At 46.1% G+C, this 23193-nt stretch overlaps 4 protein-coding genes across 7 annotated transcripts; 1 reads left to right on the forward strand and 3 right to left on the reverse strand.

The window, feature by feature from the left end:
- Positions 1-338: 338 nt before the first annotated feature.
- On the forward strand, positions 339-5919 carry adra1bb (adrenoceptor alpha 1Bb). Of its 2 annotated transcripts, none has more exons than XM_026996663.3 (2): positions 339-1232; positions 4837-5919. In XM_026996663.3, the coding sequence occupies exons 1-2, from the start codon at positions 491-493 to the stop codon at positions 5310-5312; spliced, it is 1218 nt and encodes a 405-aa protein (XP_026852464.3). In that variant the 5' UTR covers positions 339-490; the 3' UTR covers positions 5313-5919. The 2 variants fall into 2 exon arrangements, with proteins under 2 accessions (XP_026852464.3, XP_026852463.3); XM_026996662.3 differs by having other exon boundaries at positions 350-1421.
- A 2535-nt stretch (positions 5920-8454) lies between these two features.
- Positions 8455-13343, reverse strand: eif4ea (eukaryotic translation initiation factor 4ea). 3 transcript variants are annotated; one of them, XM_026996665.3, is made up of 8 exons: positions 13195-13340; positions 11883-11986; positions 11421-11516; positions 11032-11095; positions 10800-10913; positions 9696-9835; positions 9280-9416; positions 8455-9196 (listed from the first exon to the last, which is right to left on the reverse strand). In XM_026996665.3, exons 1-7 carry the CDS (start codon positions 13210-13212, stop codon positions 9302-9304), a joined length of 651 nt encoding a protein of 216 aa, XP_026852466.1. In that variant the 5' UTR covers positions 13213-13340; the 3' UTR covers positions 8455-9196; positions 9280-9301. The 3 variants fall into 3 exon arrangements, 2 of the variants coding, with proteins under 2 accessions (XP_026852466.1, XP_026852465.2); XM_026996664.3 differs by having other exon boundaries at positions 13145-13304; XR_003409589.3 differs by lacking the exons at positions 8455-9196; positions 9280-9416 and having other exon boundaries at positions 10108-10913; positions 13145-13343.
- A 2045-nt stretch (positions 13344-15388) lies between these two features.
- Positions 15389-18530, reverse strand: adh5 (alcohol dehydrogenase 5). The gene is made up of 9 exons (XM_026996668.3): positions 18428-18530; positions 18089-18190; positions 17757-17898; positions 17342-17429; positions 17023-17242; positions 16505-16765; positions 16098-16233; positions 15654-15792; positions 15389-15546 (listed from the first exon to the last, which is right to left on the reverse strand). The coding sequence occupies exons 1-9, from the start codon at positions 18443-18445 to the stop codon at positions 15522-15524; spliced, it is 1131 nt and encodes a 376-aa protein (XP_026852469.2). The 5' UTR covers positions 18446-18530; the 3' UTR covers positions 15389-15521.
- A 1042-nt stretch (positions 18531-19572) lies between these two features.
- gar1 (GAR1 homolog, ribonucleoprotein) lies at positions 19573-22483 on the reverse strand. The gene is made up of 7 exons (XM_026996666.3): positions 22338-22483; positions 21695-21867; positions 21379-21533; positions 20914-20973; positions 20533-20647; positions 20338-20442; positions 19573-20176 (listed from the first exon to the last, which is right to left on the reverse strand). The coding sequence occupies exons 2-7, from the start codon at positions 21855-21857 to the stop codon at positions 20166-20168; spliced, it is 609 nt and encodes a 202-aa protein (XP_026852467.1). The 5' UTR covers positions 21858-21867; positions 22338-22483; the 3' UTR covers positions 19573-20165.
- Between the last annotated feature and the right edge of the window lie 710 nt (positions 22484-23193).

Consider the following 23193-nt stretch of genomic DNA (forward strand, 5'->3'; position numbering starts at 1 on the left):
GCTACAGAGTTAACATCTGCCTAATTCTGAATTAAAATTAATGGCTCTGTCGGAATGTAACTAGTGCAGGCCTATGAGCGAGTCACGCATGTGACAACTGCCATTCGCCATTAATTTTGGACACAAGTTTTTCAGGCTGATACATAACGACAAATAGCACAATTTAAAAATCTATAGGCCCCATAATCTACAGTATATAGAGCCACGTTTTCTCGGTATATGTTTAAAGGGCATTGGTGTGTGTTTTCTTCTGTCGCAGTTCCTTCCCTCTCGCGCAGAGATGGGAGTGACCCTGCGCGTGGGACTGGCGCTCGTGCCTACACCGCCTCGCGACGTTCTCAAGCAGCTGGAGAGATGCGACTCGGTGGCGTGAAGGGACGCGCGGCGCCTCCAACTCCGAGCGGCACCGCGGGACTCCTTCACGCGCCTTTCATCAGCACATACTGGAGACCTGCCGTAACGCACGCGATGGGGCACATTCCTCGCAAGCATGGGCCAAGACAATGAGACTGCGCGCCCGTGGGCGAACGGTTACTCCTGGGGTGACGGAGAAACCGGAGGAAACGCCAATGCGTCCGGATTTAACCACACCGAACCTCACGAGCTCCGGCTCTCTCGTGCGGTGCCTCTCGGGCTGGTACTGGGCACTTTTATCGTTTTCGCTGTGGTTGGAAACATCTTGGTCATCTTGTCAGTTGTGTGCAACAAACGCCTCCGAAGCCCGACCAACTACTTCATCGTCAACTTGGCGCTCGCGGACCTGTTGCTCAGCACCACCGTGCTGCCGGTGTCGGCCACGCTGGAGGTTCTGGACTACTGGCTGTTCGGCAGGATTTTCTGCGACGTCTGGGCTGCGCTCGACGTGCTCTGCTGCACGGCGTCTATCATGAGCCTGTGCGTAATATCCATCGACCGCTACATCGGGGTCAGCCACCCGCTGGTGTACCCGTGCATCGTGACGGAGCGCAAGGCGCTGCTGGCCCTGCTCGCGGTTTGGGTCATATCTGTTACCATCTCCATCGGTCCGCTGTTTGGGTGGAAGCAGCCGCAGTCCCCGGACAGCACGGTGTGCGTCATCACCCAGGAGCCGTTTTACGCGCTCTTCTCTTCGCTCGGCTCCTTCTACATCCCCCTGGTCGTCATTCTTATCATGTACTGCCGCGTGTATATAGTGGCGAAACAGACCACCAGAAATCTGGAGGCCGGGGTCAAAAAGGAAAGGCTAACTACGGGTGAGGTGACCCTGCGCATTCACAAAGGCTCGCAGATGCAGGACGGGACCCGTAGCCAGCACACCAGGAGCTCGCTCACCGTCAAACTCCTCAAATTCTCCCGGGAGAAGAAAGCCGCTAAAACGCTGGGCGTCGTGGTGGGCTTGTTCGTGTTGTGCTGGCTGCCGTTCTTCCTCACCCTGCCAATCGGTAGGTCGAACCGACCGCTGCTGACTGCTTAACTAATACAGTCTTATAACGACAACAACACAATAACCACAATACTACTACTACTAATAATAACTCAGTTAATATTATAATTAGTTAAAGGTTTATTAATAACTCTTTTAAATGCAGATAAACACAGCAAAGCTCTTACATGGTCTCTCTCATGATTCATGCATGAATAAATGAATTATTTTATGATTAACAAATCACATTTGTTGTAATTTAAAGAATTTATAATTGGCTAAGGTTTCCTATGCTGAGAATGTAGGTTTTACACAGAATGTTGCTTCTGATTTCATTCTGTGACACACGCTGAAAGTTGCACCGGATCTCTGCTTGGTGAATTATGAGCAACTTTTAAACTTTTTGTTTGGCTTTGCTTCATAATTTTGCTGTTGATTGTCCGGATGCATGTTGATTAATGAGGCATTTTTTTTAAAACCCATTTTGGCCTGCGGTGTAATCTGGTCCGGACGTCCGGCTCTAGACGTTTTCAGTGTGAGTGATTTGCAGCTGATGACACCAGCCTTGTGCTGTGGGAAGCTAGTGGTCATTGGTACAACCACAAATAAGGGGTTAAGATATCAGGAGGGTTTTTGCTTCTGTATTTCCTCCATGTCCTCCAGGGTCCCCCGGTGTGTGCGGTCCGATGACCCGGCACTGCGCTGCCTCACTGCAGGGGAAGGGTGGGAACCAGCCCATGGGCAGACGCATTTCTGGCATGTCGCCAAGCTCTTAGAAACGGGTTAGCATAGCTGTCATTCCTCCCCAGGCTAAGGTCACGACCCTGGGGTCAGGACCCTGGGGTCAGCACACTTGGCTCTTCAGCTGGACTGGCTCTTAATTACACAGCTGTAGATTTCTCAGAGTAATGAGGAGCATCTCTGGACCGCTGGGATTCATTTCCTCTGACCGTGACACTGACCCCAGTGATTATGTGAGCGTTAGGCTGTGTAATGAACACCGTCAAGCTAAATCACTTCTGAGCTGTGTGGCGCAAAACCTGAGAGTAGCTGAGGGAGGACGCATCTGTGTGACGGCAGTCTGCTACCAGGATTTAGACTGGTATCTAAGGATCTCGAGATGAGACAAGGTGAGAAAAAATGAGCATAGGCAAGCTAGCAGTGAGACCTCGTGGAGACGAGACACATTGACATGTGAAGCTTTCCACAGTGCGGATTTCTCTTTGCTGTTATTGCGAGTATCTAGAGTACAGCAGTGTGTGTGTGTGTGATTTTTGGAGATACTTTAGATATGTGATCTATGTGCCCCTCTGAGTGGATCTAGCCAGAGTTCCTCTTCTGTTCTGACACGGTCACTGAACGGTTTAATATATACAGATCACTCATGTCGTGTGCACATGGATACAGAACTCTACAGGCTGTCAAAAAATACAATAGACCCCCTGAGACCCCGGTGGCCCTGCACCACTTAACCAAACAGGATGTGAAGGTATGGTTTGTATATTTTTCATTTGTTTGTTTCCTTTTAGGGTTGGAGTTTAAGTAAGACAAACAGATAACCAGGAGACAATAGAGTGGAGGCTTTGAGAATGTTGTGTAAGTTATAGTTCAGACTGTGAACTTTTACAAACGCGTCCAGTGCTTTGGGATATTATACAGAGCCCCTGATTCTTAAAAAACAGGCGTGCAGGGCCAGACACCAGGGGTGAACAGAACCTGGAGTTCTGAAACACAAGCTGGCGACTCCTGTTAACCAAAGAGGCGCAAAGGGTCTGAGAATAAAACACGCACAGGACAGAACTAAAAAGAATAAACTAAAAACTTTTATTAGCTGTGATTGCTGCAGCTAAGCAGACTGTTCTTTTCACAGTCTTGATCTTTGCTTGGCCCCCATGCCAAGTCCCAGAGTTTCCATGGAGACAGTGAATGTTGAGGCTCAATGCAGTATTAAGGACAGCCAGGCTGCCCACAGCCGGGGGCCCCAGACAGGGGGCCAGATTGGGGCCAGCCTGGTACCAGGGAGGCCCAGTGAACAGAGCAGGAGGGACCCAACCCCTGTGAAGAAGGAACTCTCAGCTGGCTATGCGCCGCGTGTGCATTGACCATCCCAGCTGGGGTGAAAGGTCTTTAAATTCATTTTTAATAAAAATATGTAGCTTGTGTTTTGTTCACAAATATTTGATTTTTGCTTTGAATCGGTGAGGCGGGCATACTTTCAGAGCAGACGTATAATTTATTGTTGTGTATGTAAGAAGCTTGGCTTGGCAGTAGCAGAGTTCTATGAGAAGACTTTTATTTTTATTACAGTGGATTCATAAAAGTCTTTGGGTGCAGGTTTAAGTTTGGCTTTCAAAACTTGGCATAAACTCAAAGAAAAACCCACGTTTTGCCTTGTGTTTGTATTTCTGCTTGAAAATGGCTGTTTGACCGTTTATTTTCAAACAAGCTCTGCTTAAAACAGTCCCTCAGTAAATATACTTATATAAACTGTTCAGTAAATACTCTTAAATAAAAATCTTTTGGTAAATTCTCTTCACTAAATCCTTCAAATGCTCTTACATAAATACTTAAGTAAACATGTCCAAGAAAAAGGAACCAACTTGCCCCTTTAAGATGCGCGTGTGTCTTTTGGAGCATTTGGGGGAAGTGAACTCCAGGTCTTGGGTTGTGAAGGAATTCTGTGTAATTAGCAATCAAAGGAGGAGTTCCGTTACCCACAGAGCACACGCTGTCTCCTCAGGCAGAACATTCCCAACATCCCTGTGAAGGATTTAAACTGGATTGAAAATGCTTTAGTAATAAAGAACTTCAACTGTTGTAATTAGTATTATCCTTAGCTGTTTACATAACCGTCAGCTGAGCTTTGTTTTGTTCTCAAACTTTCAACCTTTTTAACAAGTGTCTGTGGCGCTGAATTACAAAAGTGTAACGCGAGCAATGCTGCCATCTTCTGGACAGTGGGTGACATGCAGCGAGTTAAGCTGATACAACACACAATAAAGACACTCTGTGTGGATGTAGAAGTTCAAGTCCATCTTAGTCCAGCCTAGTGTTCCTGATATGTTGCTCACCTTGGGGTCCAAACACTTTATACCTGAACGTCCTCCACAGTTCAGGTTCCATGCCAAATCTAGCACAAGTCACAGTGACCTTGTGTGATCTTCTGTGGTCATGTATGTTGGGATACAGATGAAGCTTCAGCTCTGCTGCAGGTTAGAACAACAGAGCTAAACTCAGGAATGTCAGAGCTAGTTTCAGAAATGGCAGAAGAAAAAAGCTAGACCCAGGGTTTTCAGAGCTGGACTCAGAATATTAAAGTCTGATGGGTGTCAGTGTATTTCTGTTTATGCGCTTAAATCTTTGAAGCTTCCTCACAACCAGAAGCCTTGCTGGGGAAAAATTGCTGATTTCATTTTCTTGACGGTTTCTTACAGTTTCATTCAACGTGGACCTGCGTCCTCCTGACACCCTCTTCAAAGTCATCTTCTGGCTGGGCTACTTCAACAGCTGTTTGAACCCCGTCATCTACCCCTGCTACAGCCGAGAGTTCAAACTGGCTTTCATGCGTATCCTGCACTGCCGCTGGGGTCAGCAGCCACGAGGCGTTTACAGCTACCACAGCCCCTACTCCCTTCAGTCCCGTAAAGACTCCAAGGACTCGGTGGACAACTACGGTGGTTACCTGAACGGGAGCCAGAGGACCCTGTCCACCGCTAGCCCCTGCCCCAGCCCTGCCTACCACACCAAGTGCCCTCCTCCCCTCTCCGAACACGAAGGCCCGCATGCCTGGTGCTGTCACACCTCTGCTGTACCTGAGGGAATCACAGAGCATCCCCTCGAGGCCGTCAGAGAGGATCCAGTACAGGGCCTCAGCTATCTAACACAGAGCAGCTCGGACGCTTGTCCGTAGGGGTGTGGGGGAGAGACCAGCTGGAACGTCGAGGAGGTAGAAGACAACCCATGTGGCTTTGGGGGATTTTGGCAGGTGCATAGATTCTAAATGTTATGGTGCGATTCCGTGGACTGAGCATGCAGACATCAGTCTATATCTTGACACTACTGAGTTTATTAAAATGTCTTCCCCTGTTGTTTTGTGGTCAAAAATGAAAGATGACCATTTTCATTCAAGCAGAGTTTAGTAAATGTTGACTGCCAACCTGAATCTAATGTAAATTTAAAATGTAAACCTTTGCTGATTATATCGGTTGCCTATTACTGAGAGGAATCGTAGTTTATTGTATAACAGTAACATTTGAAAAATTATTAAATATCAAAGCATTGCCTTACACATCTAAATTATATTGTGTGTATGTAATCACAAGATTTTTAAGGATTTAATAATGCATGACAAAGAACATAGCCTTTAATCCATAAGCCAAAAGAGTAATACACACCTAGTATTGGTTTATGTAAGCAATCTAATGCATCTGAAGGAACTACAGAGAATTTGACTTCTGTTAGTGACACACCCAACTACAGATGAATGTCAGAATTAAACTTTGCCCTTTTGAGAATAATTAACCTTTTTTGCTTGTTTGTACAAGCCTGTCTGTACATCGGCATTCCTAGATTGTAAAACCGCACAACATAAAACAGTGAGGACTCAACACGGGGCTCGTATGGGGTTTTCCATGTCTAAGTGGAAGGGATCGTTTACAGGAACACATGTAATGCATACACGCTGCAGTGAGATGAACCACAGAGAGGTGGAGGAAAAGAACACAGTGAACCACAGAGAGAGGTGGAGGATAAAAACAGTGAACCACAGAGAGAGGTGAAGGAGAAGAGGGAGAGAGGTGGAGGATAATAACAGTGAACCACAGAGAGAGGTGGAGAAGAGAGAGAACCACAGAGAGAGGTGGAGGATAAAAACAGTGAACCACAGAGAGATGAAGGAGAAGAGGGAGAGAACCACAGAGAGGTGGAGGAGAAGAGAGAACCAGAGAGAGGTGGAGGAGAAGAGAGAGAACAACAGAGAGGTGGAGAAGAGAGAGAACCAGAGTTGGAGGAGAAGGGAGAGAACCACAGAGACGTGGAGGAGAAGAGAGAGAACCACAGAGACGTGGAGGAGAAGAGAGAGAACCACAGAGAGAGGTGGAAGAGAAGAGGCAACCTGTAGCATTTCCTGGTATGAAAATGAAGACGTTTTTGTGATGTTTCAGTTAAAAACCTGCACACACACATACTTATTAGCAATACTTTTCACATTATAAGAACTGAAAAAAATCCACCCCTTACTCACAGCTATTAAGACCTAAGCAAATTTGCAGTGAGAATAAAGACTTCCTCCTAAAGTATGGAGATGTGAGAATATTTTCATAACTCCTAAAGTTTCCTAAAGAAGATGCCTTTTGTTTGTTTTACATGTTCAGTGAACTGATGCCCAGACCTGTAAACAACTAACTGTAAAGATAAAAATAATTACTTTGACTTATTCTATGATCTGACTTATCCTACGAATAAAACAGTAATATTATACATAAACACTTCAGAGCCCTCCAGGATAAGGCAGAGATGTCCTTTAAGGATCCTCCAGTAATCTCATGATGAGATAAAAACATGACAGACAGGTTTGTCCAGTGTGAGATAAATGACCAGTCAGATAATCACTGGTTCTGTAGACATGCTACATGTGCGTTTATTAAAGGCGCTGCCGTGTTTTCAGTATTAGCAGGAACTATGTGATTATCTTCTCACTTCTGCTTCAGGTCAAGCAGGGCTCATCAAACTTGGGCTAAAGTACAGGACACCACAGCTCATGTTTTAAGCACGTATTTACAGTATCATCAGTATCATGATGATGGTAGTCTATTATTATACCTAGGGCCTGTTGGAGACGTTCAGGCTCATATTACCAGATCGAAACACTCAGCTAAACGTGGAAAAGTCAGTGACTACTGGCAGTTTAATGTCATTGTATCGTACGTTATAATAAATACATTTGTAGCTGTGCTAAATGACAAAATTAGGAAACGTTAGCCTGCACGTTTGCCATATTCTTAGTGCTTACTATACAACTGAACAAGTGTCAAATGAAAACAATGATTTAATTAAGAATAAAGACCTACCGCTCCTCTAGGTACGAAGCCAGCTGCTCCTTTAGACTCAGTTTGCAGGTCAAGCCTACGTCTCACGTAACTCCGCAGTACAACCCATCACACACAAACAAATCTGAGCTCGTGTTCTGGAATAAAATGTACACAGTAAGCTTTCTCCCACGTGCCTCCCATCTCGAATGGAGGACGCAGAGTGGGTGAAGTGTCAAGGGGGAGGGGCGGTTGAGTTCAGTTCGTGAATATGCAAAACAATACATGAATATGCAATATAGCTTATGATGTGCTATAGTCAATCAGCATTATTGATGACTTCAAAGCTATTGGCAAATAAAATACAAAACATACACCCAAAATAGTGTAACTCCTAAATGGAAGTTAGATGGCAGTATAGAATTTTTTATTCAGCGGTTTCTGCAGTGCGTGATAAATGTTCATCTGAAGCAGAAATATGATGGTAATGCCAAAGCTCCTGCTCATATATAGTGAAGATGAATCCCGACATCCTGCCCCATGTAAATCTCCAGAGCGCGATCATCTCCAAACACTGGACAAACACCGCAGTGTGACGGGGTGCACCAAGACAAGTGCTAAAGGCCAAACGACGCAGCCTGTCCCAGCCCACGTGCATTGTGGAATATCACTCCCAGCCCACGTGCGTTGTGGAATATCACTCCCAGCCCACGTGCGTTGTGGAATTTCACTCCCAGCCCACGTGCGGTGGAATTTCACTCCCAGCCCACGTGCGTTGTGGAATTTCACTCCCAGCCCACGTGCGTTGTGGAATTTCACTCTCAGCCCACGTGCGTTGTGGAATTTCACTCTCAGCCCACGTGCGTTGTGGAATTTCACTCTCAGCCCACGTGCGTTGTGGAATTTCACTCCCAGCCCAAGTGAATTATGCCTTTGATGGCCACTGCAGAAGCTGGTGGGTGCTCATTTTACTGGTGACATCACAGATGGGGCAATAGTTCATTAGAATGACTCTTACTCATGCAGCAGGGTTTATAGAACAAGTTTAAGACAACGTGTTGTACAAATGTATTTACATACACGTGTTTACAATGCTTAAGCTCATCAGCGTTTCCAGTCTAACTTCCAAAGTGCATAGTGAACTGATCAGTTTGATCACATGATTACTTGTTACATCAGGCAGGAGCACAATACAGTAACAGAATATCAAAGTTACACCAATGTAAAACTGGGTCTAAATGTATCCTCCATCTGCAATACAAGTTAATACAATGTTTAAACTTAAAAAAGAGAATGTTCACCATGCTTTACCAACAGCCAAATCAATATTAATCTAAGACAAATTAAAGAGAACAAAGAAGACAAACTAAATAAATGAATGATGCAACTTCTGCAGTTTTTCCATTAAGGCTCGCAGTTCAACATAAAACAATGCAGAAACATAAAAAGCCAAAATAACCACAATCAGAACAGCCTCTCTGATTGGCCCTCAGCCCTTTAACGCAGCAACAGACCACTCAATAGTACAATGACATAAAAAGCGAAGAATATGATATTTCTGCTTTTATACACTGCACAGCTCTGTAAGACACCATTTTAACGTGCTTGTTTTTGCCATAACAACTGTCAACAGGGGAACTTTCTACATCCCATAACAGATCTGGCAACACAATCACGACACCTGACGTCCGACTGTCTCTCTCGGTCAGACATGGCTTTGGTTCGTCATGGAAACGGAACTGTTGCTGCAGCTGCTCCATTAGATGTTCTGTAAAAACAACACAAACAACGTCAGTGTAAATAAAAGACCCAGCGATCAGAGCAACATCACAAGGAGATGCAGAGGCGTACAGAGTGCGAGGACATCCTCTCCTCAGACCACAAACTTGTTCTTGGTGGTGGAGCCGCTCTTTGTCGCGGTGTCTGTATGAGACTGGTATCCAATGATGACCTTTGGTGGCACTCCTAATCTGTCCTTATACACCTGCCTGGACAAACAACGCATAAGTGCACAACTTAACAACAACAACAACAACAACAACAAAACAGCAACAATAACCTAATTTAAGAGAACTGGCGATAGGGCGCACGTACGTGTGTGTGTGTGTGTGTTCAGCCAGACTGAAGATCAAAGCCGCTTCCATACAAATGCTGAAAGGTGCACTGATCTGTACACACCAATCTGAGGTGCTGAGGTTTGGGATGTTGGCGTGAGGTACTTCTGAGCCCTTGTGTGTGCGGCTGTGGGCTGTTCCTGACACTCTTACCCTATGTGTACAATGGCATCTTTGTTTTCAAAGTCCGTCGTCCAGATTGAGATTTTGTCTCCTTTTGCACGAACGTTGACAACAGCACCGCACACGTCATCACTGTGGTCATCAAACGCCTCACCCACCAAACACAGGAGCTGAAGGCCAAACAGAAAAATATCAAATAATAAAACACTTTGTTTATGCAGCACTGAACTGAACACCATGCTTCATGGAAAACAAAGATTAATTAATGGCTAATAAATGAAATGGCCACATCAAAAGAACATAAAGAACAGAAACATCACTTTCAAGAAAAGAATGGTCATACATAGCAATAGGGAATTAAAAAATGTAAAAGACACAGTAAAAGACAGTAGACACAGTAAAGACAAAGCAGATACAGTAAAGAAAGAGTAACAAGGTCTACCGGAATGTATTTAAACCATCGAGGGCCCTCAGGTCAACTGGAGGAGGTCCAGAGTTTGGCGCCAGACCGCAGAACGTAGCCCTGGTGCTCATTACTCACATGGTTAGCACCAACAGTATGTTTATCTGCTGATCTCAGGGCCCAGGAGAGGACTGGCTAAGTAATCAGACATCTGATCATCTCTGATTATAAATTCAATTTTAACTGTTTGTTGAGTTGCAGGAAATTATGACATATCCATGACTGATGTCTTCTAGGCAGATAAAAATCAACTGAATGGGACCCAGGGGATTGGCAGCTATGAACATAAATAAATTATGTCTCGTCTACATACTGATGAAATAAAATAATGTATTTACTAATGATTCTGTCCAATAGCAGCATATGGAGTTTAAAGAATGCTGGCCTCAACACTGAGCCCTGAGGGACACCACGGGACAGAGTGTAGAGATTAGAACTGCTCTAATATAAACACATCATTTGAGGAACAGTGCATGTACATCAACACTCCGCATTACAGGGAACAGGGAATTTTAATTTTCATAATTTTATATTTTGTGGATTACTAAAATAGATTTACATGTTTCAGTGTTCCAAAACCACTTTAATGGGACGTTTAATGGCTGAAAAAGTGGCTTAGCTGAACAACGTGGAGGCATTTAGCCCTGAGGTGTGTGAGCGGGTGTGGTCACCGTCTCGAGCCAGAAGCGGTCCAAGTCAGCACGCCGCTGCTGTTTGGAGAGAGTGATGAGCCAGCGCCCCCCTCTCTTATTCCTCTCGTCCTCCCACATGGGCTCAATGCCATCCTTCACACACACACACACACACAGGTCAGCTCCACACACACCGCACACGGACAGGTCAGCTCCACACACACAGGTCAGCTCTGCTCACTACATCACCTCCTTACACACACATACTTACCTTGAAGAGACAGTAGTCACACCCAGACATTAAGTTACTTGACAACTGAATGTGATTGTACAGCCTGAAAAAACAACAAAAGACTTGTTTCAGAAAAGGGCACACTGGTCTGTCCCATATGACTCACGTAGCCTACAGATGAAGAGTCAGTGCTCTGACTGCGGGAGTCTGGATTAACAGTGGCAGGAGCTGCCTGCTCTGTACGCTATGAGGGTCTAACCTCCAATCTGCACATGTAATTGAACACGTAACAGTTTTTGTGCTGTCACAAGTTTAAACTGTGAACCGTAGACCACGCCGTCCGAGTGGAGTGTTACACACACGCGCCCAGGCACTGCGGTCTCGGCTGTTTGCGAAAACGAGGATCCGTGAACTGTGCTGGAACTTACGCCCAAAAATCTTCGACTGTGTCAAATTTGGAGATGAGTCGCAGGTTCGCTTGCCAAGTTTTGCTTTTGTCATTTTTAAAGAACCACAAAGCCCATCTGAAAAAGAAAAATAATTAATCTTTATAAAGAACATTAACATGTAACAGAAACAGCACAGCAACACTAGAAAAGGTTCCGACAGCATAACAGCACAACAGAACCATTCAAAACTCCAGCTCACATTCGGAAAAATGACTTGTTAATTTAAGTCAACTATCTAAAATGTTGCCCTTAGGGAAGATGGAAGAAAAATATTTCTACTGGAAATGAAAGTCTAAAGTCTTAAATCAATTTTAGAACATCCACAATAACATGTTTAAGTAAACTACAAAGGGTGCAAAACAAACACGTTCAGTATTAATGCAGTAAGGACAGGACATCACTAATGTCCATGAGAAAGGCTACTGTCAGCCAAACACACACCTGTTTTGCAGTGGATGTTTGATGTAATCTTCAGGACTCACAATTTCTTGTGTAGAAGTATTGTTTTTCTCTTCTTCCGAATCCTGCGTATTTGTGGTTATTTCCTACAAAATGTAAAATGATGGGACAGTTGAAAACGTGCAGAAATAAGACACAATTCTATTCTGCTGACGTTCAAATTAGCCAGCGCTGCAGAGTCGATGTCCAGCTGTTCAGTACCCAGTGCTACACTGTAGGCCAGGGGACCGTGGCCAGTCTGCTTTGCTTTATGGCTTTAACCGGTTTATTTACTCGCAAATGTGCAGCATGCACCATCTGTCGAGATACATTTGAGAGCGAATATAAGAAAACAACGTGCAAAACCGAGCATCACACGCGCTGTGTCATGTATCCGTGATCGCTGCGGTGAGCTGGACCGCAGTTACATCTGCTCCTGAATAACACGACATCAGACACGACTCTTCCTCTCCCGTCATGAGCCAATATATTCCCATTATTGCTTTGGTAAACAAATTCATTAACTTTGCGCGTCAGTGCGAGATCGCTGGTTTGCGTAGAGTTGTTGACGTGTCCCCACATGGGCCTCCTCAACACGAACACGACCACGACCGCTCTTTAACCCCGACGTTCAGTCCAGATCCACATCCATCCTGAACATGGTCCAGACCCGTTCAGGGCCGCCACAAAAACGTGTGAGATCTCGTAGGTAACCACACTCAGTCCTGCTGTCCAGTCAAGCCAACACTAGCTAGGACGTTACCAGCCAAGCGGTTAGTTCACTGCCACATCGCCAAAGAGATGACAGGCAGTGACTGATCCACAGTGAGCTCCGCTGGACATGTAGCTAGCTAGGCTAGGCTACTAATCACGTAAGACAGTATGGTGGCTGGGTTTAGCCTGCTAGCTAGCCAAGTTAGCTTGTTGGTTAATCATGCCAAGATGTTGAGGGAGTAAAAAATACGACTGTAATTACCTAGTTATGAAGAAAGCTGATAAAATACAAAACGCAAAAAGGCGAAACACATAACAGCAGCTCTGTGCGAAAATAAGAACATCTGCTTGTCCGGTTTACCTCGTAGCGATGGCTGAGGTAAAAATCTAGCCTAGCCTAGCGGCTAGCTAAGCTAGCGAGCCCCAGCCCGGGGAACTAACGTCGATCTTACCGAATAACTGGGTAACCCCAGCCCGGGTAAGCAGCGTTAGGGTGAAGCCATGCTGCAGCGTTAACATTGTTATTCGGGCCGTAAGTGCCCGGGTACTACCTCCATCATCGCTACTGATGAACGGTATTCGGAGTTGCTCGTGCTCTCACCGGTTCGGCAGCCGCCATTTTCTGTGTGCGCGCGGGTTCGGTGCCTCGATGCCACGGCGGGACCTGGCCCGTTCGTCCTGCGCATGCGCGTCTCTGCAGGTAAAACTATTCTCCCACAGCGGGACCTTTACTCGGTCGCACACAGAAGGACAGTCGCCCCCGTACTGTCTCCTTGTCTGGGGAAGGTGAGGTTACGTAGATTGTAGACGCTCCGCGGATCTGCAGAGGCGATGGGAATAACCGTTAATGAACAACCACAACCGATTACACCGCGGACCGAGACGCCCGTGTCCCCAGGCAGTAGCCTGGCGGGGTCTCTCCGGCCTCCCGTACAAAATCAGATGGACCCTGTAACGCTGGACCACCAGGGTTCTGGATGTGGTCACACAACCAGCCTTGTGAAGCTGCACTAGACGAGCCGTTGACACAGCACGTACAGATTTAGTCATGCACTGGCTTTAAGAGTAGTTATGTCTGTGTCTGGCATGGGGATGATTTCTTGGGATAATCAGAAGTATGTCTATGTCTCAGTTGGTCAGTCAGGAGAAGTGTCTCTATGTCTGTCAGCACTTCAATCCATTCAGTCAGTCCAGTCAGTCTCTCTGGAGCCAATAATCAGTCACACTCAGGCTCGCCTGCCATTCTCCGGATCATTCTACTGATTTTAGCTTCTACTTGTTTCTTGTGAAACTGGGTTGATTTCATTCTCACCACACAGATGATGACCTATAGTACATATATGAAACAATGTTCATGAAAATACTGGACTAATCGCCTCTGTATTAATTCAGGGACAGTATTTTATTTTTCAGTATGAGATGATTCTGTATTATAGGTGGATGTGTGGCACCCTTAAACATGGTCCAGAGGGTCTCCAGCTCTGTGGGGCAGAGGTCAGGACAGACAGGCCTTCACAATGACCTGGGGAAGAGGGGACAGGTGAATCTTTCAGAGAACGCTGAAGTACAAAGATGCTTAGTGCAGAACGCACCAACTCACCAACAGGGAATGAGATCTGCTCAGTCCAGCAAGCAGCTACAGAGCAAGGCCAGAGCATGAGGTTTGAGTGCATACCACTTGACTTTACGACTGTTCAAGGGATTCAGTGTGCTGATCTTTACACTGTAATCAGGTGCTATGGGATCTACATCACTAGAGCTTTTCAGTGATCTCTGAGAGCAAGAGAAGGGAAGACTCCCTGTCTTCATGCATCTGGACAGGAGACGCATTCTGTGGAATAGTGGAAGGCATCAGTCATCTCCGTCAGCTTCAGAGATTTACTGCCTGGAATGAGGCGGAGTTGAGACTCACCAGGGTGTGTGTGAGTGCAGGAGCAGAGTGCTCGTTCCGCAAGAGGAAAAAGTAACCATGGTTACATAGCTGCCTTTAATGAGCATGTTCACATGCTCATTCACATGATCTACGTTTGCCGGGTGAAATGGACCTGTCCAGCTCCCACAGGTGTCTGCGGTGAGGGGTGAATGGGCCAGAACCAAGAGGACCACAGGTACAAGGACCCAAATGGTCCAGCTCCATCCTTGCGCCAAGCCTGCACACAGCCGGACGCAAGCCAGCGAGCTTCACCTTCAAACTGCTTAGAACCAACTTTGCATTTTGATTTACTGTCATTTTACAGTCCAGTTTTCTAGGTTGTTCATCATCAAAAAAACAAAAACAAAACCTCAATACATCAAGCAATTTGCAACATTCAGATTTTAAAAAACATTGCTCGTTGCTGAGCATGTCCAAGACAAATATATATTATTTATTATCCTAATTTCTATTAACTTATTTTGTTTATATTATGCCTATTCACATCATTTATACTTGAAACATTTAGGCAAGTATTTGATGGAATCGGGCCGTAGTTTCTAACAACCCCACAGATGGTTCAGCTGTTACAGTAAAGATATTTCACTACCCACTTTCTATTTCTCCTTTTGCCTTCTCAGTTATTATTTTTTTAAAGACATGACTCGGAGGGCAGGGGGTGGGGAGCTCTCCACCTTCTGTACTCCGTTACACAGAACATACAGACTCACTGTACCGTGTAACGGTGGTAAAGTGCCACAAACCAAAATGTTAAAACGTGAATAATTAACTTCACATTACACCACCTCTTCATGTAAAACAAACCCCATTTCAACAGGGCTTTTAAACACCAAACATTTTAAATGGAAACAGTACGATGTAATGCTTTTTAAATCAGTTTTATTACTGCTGCTTATGTAAAAGCATAAGCAAAACCGTGCAAGTGCCCGAATTTAAATGCTCAACATTAAATGTGAAAGATCCCAAGACCGTTAGAATTGAGGCTTGTAGAGTCTCTAGAAGATCAGGACAGATCGAATGCTGGGAGACAGAGAGGGAAAAACACAACGACAGAATGAACACAAACCCAACAAACGCTTCGGTTCACACGTACATACGCCACCAAACAGAACAAAGAGGGTGCAAACCTCTTCCCAGCATGCATGAGGTCAAACGCTTCGTTGACCTGCGCCAGTGGCATCGTGTGTGTCACAAACTCGTCCACTTTCAGCTTCTTGTTCATGTAGTCGTCCACGAGCTGAGGGACACTATCCACACTCTTCCAGCCTGCAAACAGCAACACAGCAAAGCGCATCAGAGACCTCACATTTTTTTAAAACTAAAACTAGTTTCATAGTTTCCATTTAAAATACAGTTCTTCAGCCGTTTTAAATACGAGCCCGTGACCTCCACACTGCTGAGACGAGTCCAAGACAAAAGGATCTTCACTGAAGTATTCAGCCATGATCTTGTTTAACGTGTGAGGAGTCAGCTATATTCACTCTTAAAGCAGGAATACTGATCTGGAGTCAGTCTTTAGGCCACTCCCAGAGGGAAATTCTTACGTTATACATCCCCAGACGGACCCGTACCTCCAAAAGCTGTTCCCTTCCACGTGCGTCCCGTGACCAGCTGGAACGGGCGTGTGGATATCTCCTGTCCGGCACCGGCCACGCCAATGATCACACTCGTCCCCCAGCCCTTGTGACACGCTTCCAGGGCAGCACGCTGGGAAACAAAACCAGAAGCCGTCTCTCAGACCCGAAAACATCACAGTGCCAACATGCATGTCCACTGACCAGAACACCAGTCAGGGCTGCAGGCAGCAGGGTTACGATGAAGTGTGCCATCAAAATAACCCTCGTATTATTAATAATATTACAATACTTAGGAGTAGAATATAGGCAAACTTTCACAATAAGTGGTCTGGCTGCATTTTTATATTTTGGATCTTTCCTCTTTAATAAAGTATCTGTCCCCTGTCCCATCCACATCTTACCATAACGTCCACATTCCCAATGCACTCAAAGGAGTAGTCCACTCCTCCGTTCGTCATCTCTGCCAGCACTTCCTGGATGGCTCGGCTCTGCTCCTTTGGGTTCACGAAGTCTGTCGCTCCGAACGTCTTGGCCATCTTGAACCTTTCCGGGTTGATGTCAACGCCGATGATCCTGGCGGCTCCCGCAGCCTTGCAACCCATGACGGCCGCCAGGCCGACGGCTCCCAAGCCAAACACGGCGCAGGTGGAGCCGGCCTCCACCTGTGGCACACGCTGGTTAGTCACAGACTACACATTACAGTGGCGGCAGGGTGTCGAGATGCTACATACCAACACGTTTAACGTTTCAACACAACAAAGCAGCAAGACTAATAAACCAGGTAGTGAATCCTCTGAAAATCACACCACAGCTGGCGTAATCAAATGACAGCAGACGGGAGAACGTGGATTAAAGGTCTGTAACACATCTCGTGGTGGTAATAAGTGTGTGGATACGTGCTCATGTGGGACTAACAGACCTTGGCAGTGTTGAGAGCAGCTCCGTATCCAGTGGAGATGCCGCAGCCCAGCAGACACACTTTGTCCAGGGGGGCTTTCTCGTCCACCTTGGCCAGCGAAATCTCAGCCACCACCGTGTACTCGGAGAACGTGCTGGTGCCCATGAAGTGGAAGATGGGTTTACCCTTACAGGTGAACCGGGACGTCTGATCAGGCATCAGCCCCTGCCCCTGGGTGACCCTGGCAGAGACACAACACAAGCGACCACTGATCTGAGGCTGTGCTGGGGCAGCTGCCGTAGTCGTCTCTCTGACGAAGAAGTGAGCGTGGACAAGTTACCTGATTTTCTGACACAGGTTGGTTTTTGGGTTTTTGCAGAACTTGCACTCTCCACACTGTGGGATATAGAGAAGAATGACTGTGTCCCCTTAAAAAGAAAGCAGAGAAAACAGAGACGATCACTACTGCTCGTCACAGACGTCCAAATGCCAGAACTGTACAGGACTCATCTGAAGAGAACACAAAGATTAAAATGGCTTTCTGCAGTGGCATCCGTTTACCAAAACCAGCTGAAAATGTATAAAAATTTGGATCGTGTTGGTGACTTCAGGAATAAAATTTCAATAAAAGCCTCATTTGTCTCTGTACATACAGATTAGAGTTGATCCGTGACTATTTAAAAGAACCCTTAACTGCCCCGGGGCGCTTCAGCCTGCCCCAGGGTGGTCTTTTCACCAGGCCCATTTGGACACACCTGTCTTAAACTTGGTGACGCCCTCCCCAACGCTCTCCACTGTTCCTGCACCTTCATGCCCGAGGATGACAGGAAACACGCCCTCAGGGTCCGTCCCGCTCAGAGTATGGGCGTCTGTGTGACACACCCCTGTGGCGTGGATCTAACACACACAAGGAGACAGAGTCCAGACTGAGCATGCAGGTGATACCAGCACATCTCTCAGTACACCAGTCTGAGCCATTCTGGAGAGACACGTCACGGGCGTCTAAACGGGTGATTACCAACCAGGTCCGAGCTCCGGCTGCGAGGAAAAGGCGAGAGTGAGTTTGTGCAGTGCAGCTTAACTTTACCTTAACCCGCACTTCATGAGCTTTGGGTGGTGCAACCTCCACCTCCTCCACTGACAGGGGCTTACCAGCCTCCCAGGCTACTGCTGCCTTACACTTGATTACCTATTAACGGGTGGAGATCACACACACACACACACACACACAGTTACCTAAAAAGTACACGCGACAGGCGAACAGTCCCTCGACTAAGCGCGTGTGTTGAAGTCTACACGCTCTGAACGACGCTGCAATAAACAATGAAAGATATACTGTTATCTCAACCACAGAAACGTGCAGGCTGGTGTTCTGCATTTACACCATTTTCAGACTAACAGCAACAAAGCAAAGCTGCAAACTCACTTTACCAGCCGTGTCCATGTTGAACCTTCCTGAAAAGAAGGCGGCGACTCGGTTACCAGCCAATCACAGGACGCGCCGAGGAACCAGCCAATCACTGGACGCGCACAGACTTGCGTTAATCTTCCTGCTGGGTTATTGATCACGTATTATTATTATTGATCGCATATTACTAAATTGAAAGAGCGATAACTAATTCATTAAGATAACAGATCCCATCGATCTAGTAAAATGTGCCATTTCCTGTTTCGGCAGCTTGAACAAGTGGATGAGGGGCAGTAAAATAAAAAGATACATGTATTTGTTGTAGTTCATTTAACTGAAACGTAATACAAACTCAACATAATGTGGAAACAAATAAACCTGCGTCATTTCTTAATATAACTGCTTGTGCTGGGCTCAGGTGTCTCTAAAGGTCAGAGATTGTTTAGTTTGTTTGTTTAAAACAAACAAACCCCACAAAGGCCTCCCAGCGTGCAAGAGCAAGCGGTCAAAGGTGAATCGGGGATTCCAGACAACTTTAGCGTCTTTGTGACTTTATCCTCAGGAACGTCCTCGAAACCAAATGAGCCCGTCTTTAAATAATAATGAATACATAAAATGAAGTTTTTATGGATCCTTTTCACATTTTATTTTTGTTAAAATGGAATACCACATCATGTCTATCAGTTTATAGCAGTTTTGTTCCCAGTCCTCTAACCCAGCTCAACAAGAATTAGGCCACAACTGCAACAGCTGGAGTTTGTGTGGGGCCACCTCACTTCAAGCGACAGGTCCCGTCTTGTGTTTCTGTGCTTAAAACCACCAGAAAGCATGAATACGCACAGAGCTCTCTGGAGAGAACACAGCCCCTTCTCTGTGCTGGCAGCTCCACTGTGCAGCTGAGTAAGCCGAGGTGTGTGCGACACTCGCTCTTCTTGGGACACAACCGTACAATAATTATCAGATTAACTAGTTCGGTTTTCTAGCAGTTGCATGGTGTTCAGGAGCTGGCTGGATCCACAAACACCCACCCCAACACCATAAAACATTCTGTATAATAAACATTCAATGCAGAACTATAAAACTCAAAGGCCTTGTGCCATGTTAAGTTTCATTTTGACTTCCTGCTTTATCACTAAATTACCAAGAAAAAAATGCAACAACCATTTCTGCTCCTGAAGGAATCCACTTTATATAGTTTATAAGACACAAAAACAATTAGAAACATTTATATTCCCAGTGAAGCTTTTAAATACCAAAAACTAAATGTACTTTGTACATCTTTTATTCTGTATGGCAGAGCAACAGTGTTACTGTACAGTGGGTGACAATGAATAAGGAATAACCCACAGTGACTAAACATTATAGTCACGCCTCCATTTATCCGTCCAGAACTGGAACAAAACACCTGTCACTGGGCAAGAATGTTTTCGCATTATATAAAAAAAAGGTGTGGTGGTGGTCATATTTCTTCTGATTTACTCGGCCATAAAGACAAAAACACTCTTAAGTCTGGACAGAATCCATCGGTCACTGATGAAGAGTGACTTTTCCTGGATACAAATGTGTTCAAACAGGAGGATTTAGCACTAGACGCACACACACACACCAGATATATAAAAAGTTAAAAAATCAAGTTCTGCTGTAAAGGAGTGAAGCACCAGTCAATACAATGTAGAAACAGAACCATCATCCTCCGATATCTGCTGCTCCCTGCGCCTCCTCTGACGCCTGAATAAGAGACCAGCCAGCCGCAATCTCACCTCCCACCTGTGCAGGTAGGAGAAGAGAGAGACACGTTAGCAGTGAGGAGAGAGGAGACACGTTATGTTTGGATCAGGAAATCTAAGGAATGAAAACATTCCCATTGAATCGAGGTGGACCACAGTCTGTAAAAACAGCCTTACATGTATAAACAGACATAATCTCACCTCTGAACCCACGGCCCCCTCCTCTTCCTCCTCTGAAGCCGCCGCCTCCTCGACCACCTCCAAAGCTTCCACCACGCCAACCACCCCGAGCCCCCTGGAACCCACCTGCAAACACAACATTACTGTCTTCCTTTCACAGATTTAGATATGACACACACACACACACACAGTCTGAGAGTGTATCTGGGTGCCTACCTCCTCGTCCCCTGCCCCTGCTACCCCCTCTACCCCCCCTGGGAGGGCCCTTCTCGCCCGGCGGCCGGGGCAGGAACCTCTGGAGGGGCAACAGCTTTGCTGGGTCGATGTAAAACTGAGAAGCACAGCAAAGACGAAAATAATTCAGCACCGAAAGGCAAAACTCAAAACCACCCTCCCTCGAACCACCTCCCTCACTGAACCATGTTAGGAAACCTGGGCTGAGACTGATTACGCTTCACCGCTCTGGGGTGTGTTAATATACTAAAAACATATACACGCACATTCCTGATATAGACATTATAATCAAATTCCATTCACTGGAAGCAACAAGTGATCCATCAAAAATGCACAAACATATCAGAGAGATCAGATACCAACCTTCTGGAGCTTCTTGAATGATGAGGCCTTCATGTTCTCAGAGAGTTTGACTGAAAAGTACTGAAGCAACAGTCAAGGACTGCAATGGCACAGAAACAGGAACTCAGAGGCAACACAGTTAAAAACACAGGAGAGCGCAGCAGCAACACAGTTAAAAACACAGGAGAGCGCAGCAGCAACACAGTTAAAAACACAGGAGAGCGCAGCAGCAACACAGTTAAAAACACAGGAGAGCGCAGCAGCAACACAGTTAAAAACACAGGAGAGCGCAGCAGCAACAGTTAAAAACACAGGAGAGCGCAGCAGCAACACAGTTAAAAACACAGGAGAGCGCAGCAGCAACACAGTTAAAAACACAGGAGAGCGCAGCAGTAACACAGTTGCTTTACAAGCTTTACAAGACCAGATGGGATCCTGTAAGATGACAGGATTCATACATTTCTGGAGGGGAGTGAATAAGGATACAAAGTCACGGAGCTGCCCGAATATCTCGTCCACCTTCCCGATCTGCTCCTTGTTCTCCAGGTACACGGGAGCGTTGAAGTAAGGCACCTTGTTGTCCTCCGTCACACACTTACACACTATGTCGTCTTCACAGGGGTGCACGAACTCACCGAGAGCTAGGGACAGTGACACAGGACACACGTTCACCTACACACACCAGAAGATCTACATGAACAGAGAGTCATTTCTTTGGAAACTGCTGCTGTGATTTTTACTGTATATAAGACACAGATAATTCACATGCATTGACGCACGTCGACAAAGTTGTTCAACTTACCAACCACGTACTCCGGAGGGCCGAAATCCTGTCTGTTATTGAATCCACCTCGGCCGCCGCCACGGAAGCCTCCCCTTCCAAAGCCCCCTCCGCCTCTCCCACCCCCGCCTCGGCTGAACGACCCGCCACGACCCCCTCTTCCCACGCCACCACGGAAAGACATTTACACAAACCTGAGAGAGAGAGAGAGAGAGAGAGAGAGAGAGAGAGAGAGAGAGAGAGAGAGAGAGAGAGAGAGTTAAAAGCAGTCTCTTTTTGGGGGCTTACTGGTTAAGAACTTTTGCCCCAACTAACTCTAGGTTACTGTGTATTTACCCCACCAGTCTCTAGCTGGACGACACTAAGGCCAGTTAAAAGGATCCACTTATATAGTTAGAGGGTTAACAGCTACAAACACATGAACAAAGGAACTAAGTTCTCACATCCTAACCAGCTCAGGTCGGTGATGATGTCTCACTGCGCTAAGATGTTAGCCAGCAGGCTAACGTGCTGCAGTAGCTTAGCTAACTAGCCGGCCTTTTCAACTCAACACAACTCCTAAATTGACTACAACTTTAAAAATAAATACTCCTCCAAATCAGAAATACTCCTCCAAATCAGAAAACCCTTAATCTAAAGCGTAGAAAGTCTGAATGTGCCTTACCGCTCCGAGACGCACTCGGCCTGCACGCTACTCTCTAAACACACGTGTCGGCAGACGCCGTAAAGAAGTGCACTACTGTCGTAAAAAGCACGTCCGTCGCTAGGCGCGCTAGTGCGGGATATTAGCAAAGTGCACAAGTTATAACATTAGGATAGCATTAGTTATCTATCTATCTATCTATCTATCTATCTATCTATCTATCTATCTATCTATCTATCTATCTATCTATCTATCTATCTATCTATCTATCTGTCTATCTGTCTATCTGTCTGTCTGTCTGTCTGTCTGTCTAACGCGCTTGACCAGGCTGTGTGTCCTTGCAGTTGCTCTCCGCATTTTACTCACTGAGTCACATCAATAGAGGCAGCTCTGCTTGACAGGTCTCACTGTCTACAACCAGCATCTAGAGAGGAGCTGCATGCGTGTTCCAGTAGGGGGCAGCAGAGATCCACTCCTGAGTTGATGTGCTTGTGAGACTGCTCGTTTTCAGGGGATGAAGCAGCTACAGCCGCTGCTGGATTCCAGTCAGAGAGCGACTGACTGCAGGGTCCACACAGGCTGTGTCTGTAAATAGCAGGTGAGTTCCTCACCCCTCTTCTGTCTTCTACTTTTTCCATTCTGTTTTCAGTTTCTCCCTAATGCTTCAGGCAACTGTCAGCATGGGGACATGAATGTAGAACACACACAAAAGGACAGAGAGAGAGGTGGGGGGGAGAGAGAGGGGGGGAGAGAGAGAGAGAGCGAGGAGGGGAGAGAGAGGGAGAGGGAGAGAGAGAGAGAGGAAGAGAGAGGGAGAGAGAGTGAGAGAGAGAGAGAGAGAGCGAGGGGGGGAGAGAGAGGGAGAGAGAGAGAGGAA

This window comes from Electrophorus electricus, chromosome 16 (genome assembly GCF_041902795.1).
Source record: "Electrophorus electricus isolate QZ-2024a chromosome 16, ASM4190279v1, whole genome shotgun sequence".
Classification (NCBI taxonomy): Eukaryota; Metazoa; Chordata; class Actinopteri; order Gymnotiformes; family Gymnotidae; genus Electrophorus; species Electrophorus electricus.

Excerpts from the sequence above, each read along its gene's own strand:
- adh5 (XM_026996668.3), bottom strand. Across the intron at positions 15,793-16,097 it reads GAAGGGAACAGCTTTTGGAG|GCTGGAAGAGTGTGGATAGT; the intron begins GTACGGGTCCGT and ends TGCTGTTTGCAG. Across the intron at positions 15,547-15,653 it reads CTCATGCATGCTGGGAAGAG|CATTCGATCTGTCCTGATCT; the intron begins GTTTGCACCCTC and ends TCTGTCTCCCAG.
- gar1 (XM_026996666.3), bottom strand. The coding sequence starts at position 21,857 with ATGTCTTTCCGTGGTGGCGTGGGAAGAGGGGGTCGTGGCGGGTCGTTC. Across the intron at positions 20,974-21,378 it reads TCGGGCAGCTCCGTGACTTT|TACTTTTCAGTCAAACTCTC; the intron begins GTATCCTTATTC and ends CTGTTGCTTCAG. Across the intron at positions 20,648-20,913 it reads CATTCAAGAAGCTCCAGAAG|TTTTACATCGACCCAGCAAA; the intron begins GTTGGTATCTGA and ends TGTGCTTCTCAG.
- adra1bb (XM_026996662.3), top strand. The coding sequence starts at position 491 with ATGGGCCAAGACAATGAGACTGCGCGCCCGTGGGCGAACGGTTACTCC. Across the intron at positions 1,422-4,836 it reads CTTCCTCACCCTGCCAATCG|TTTCATTCAACGTGGACCTG; the intron begins GTAGGTCGAACC and ends GGTTTCTTACAG.
- eif4ea (XM_026996664.3), bottom strand. The coding sequence starts at position 13,279 with ATGCGCAGGACGAACGGGCCAGGTCCCGCCGTGGCATCGAGGCACCGA. Across the intron at positions 9,836-10,799 it reads ACCGCTTCTGGCTCGAGACG|CTCCTGTGTTTGGTGGGTGA; the intron begins GTGACCACACCC and ends TTTGGCCTTCAG. Across the intron at positions 9,417-9,695 it reads GATGCCATTGTACACATAGG|GCAGGTGTATAAGGACAGAT; the intron begins GTAAGAGTGTCA and ends TTGTTTGTCCAG.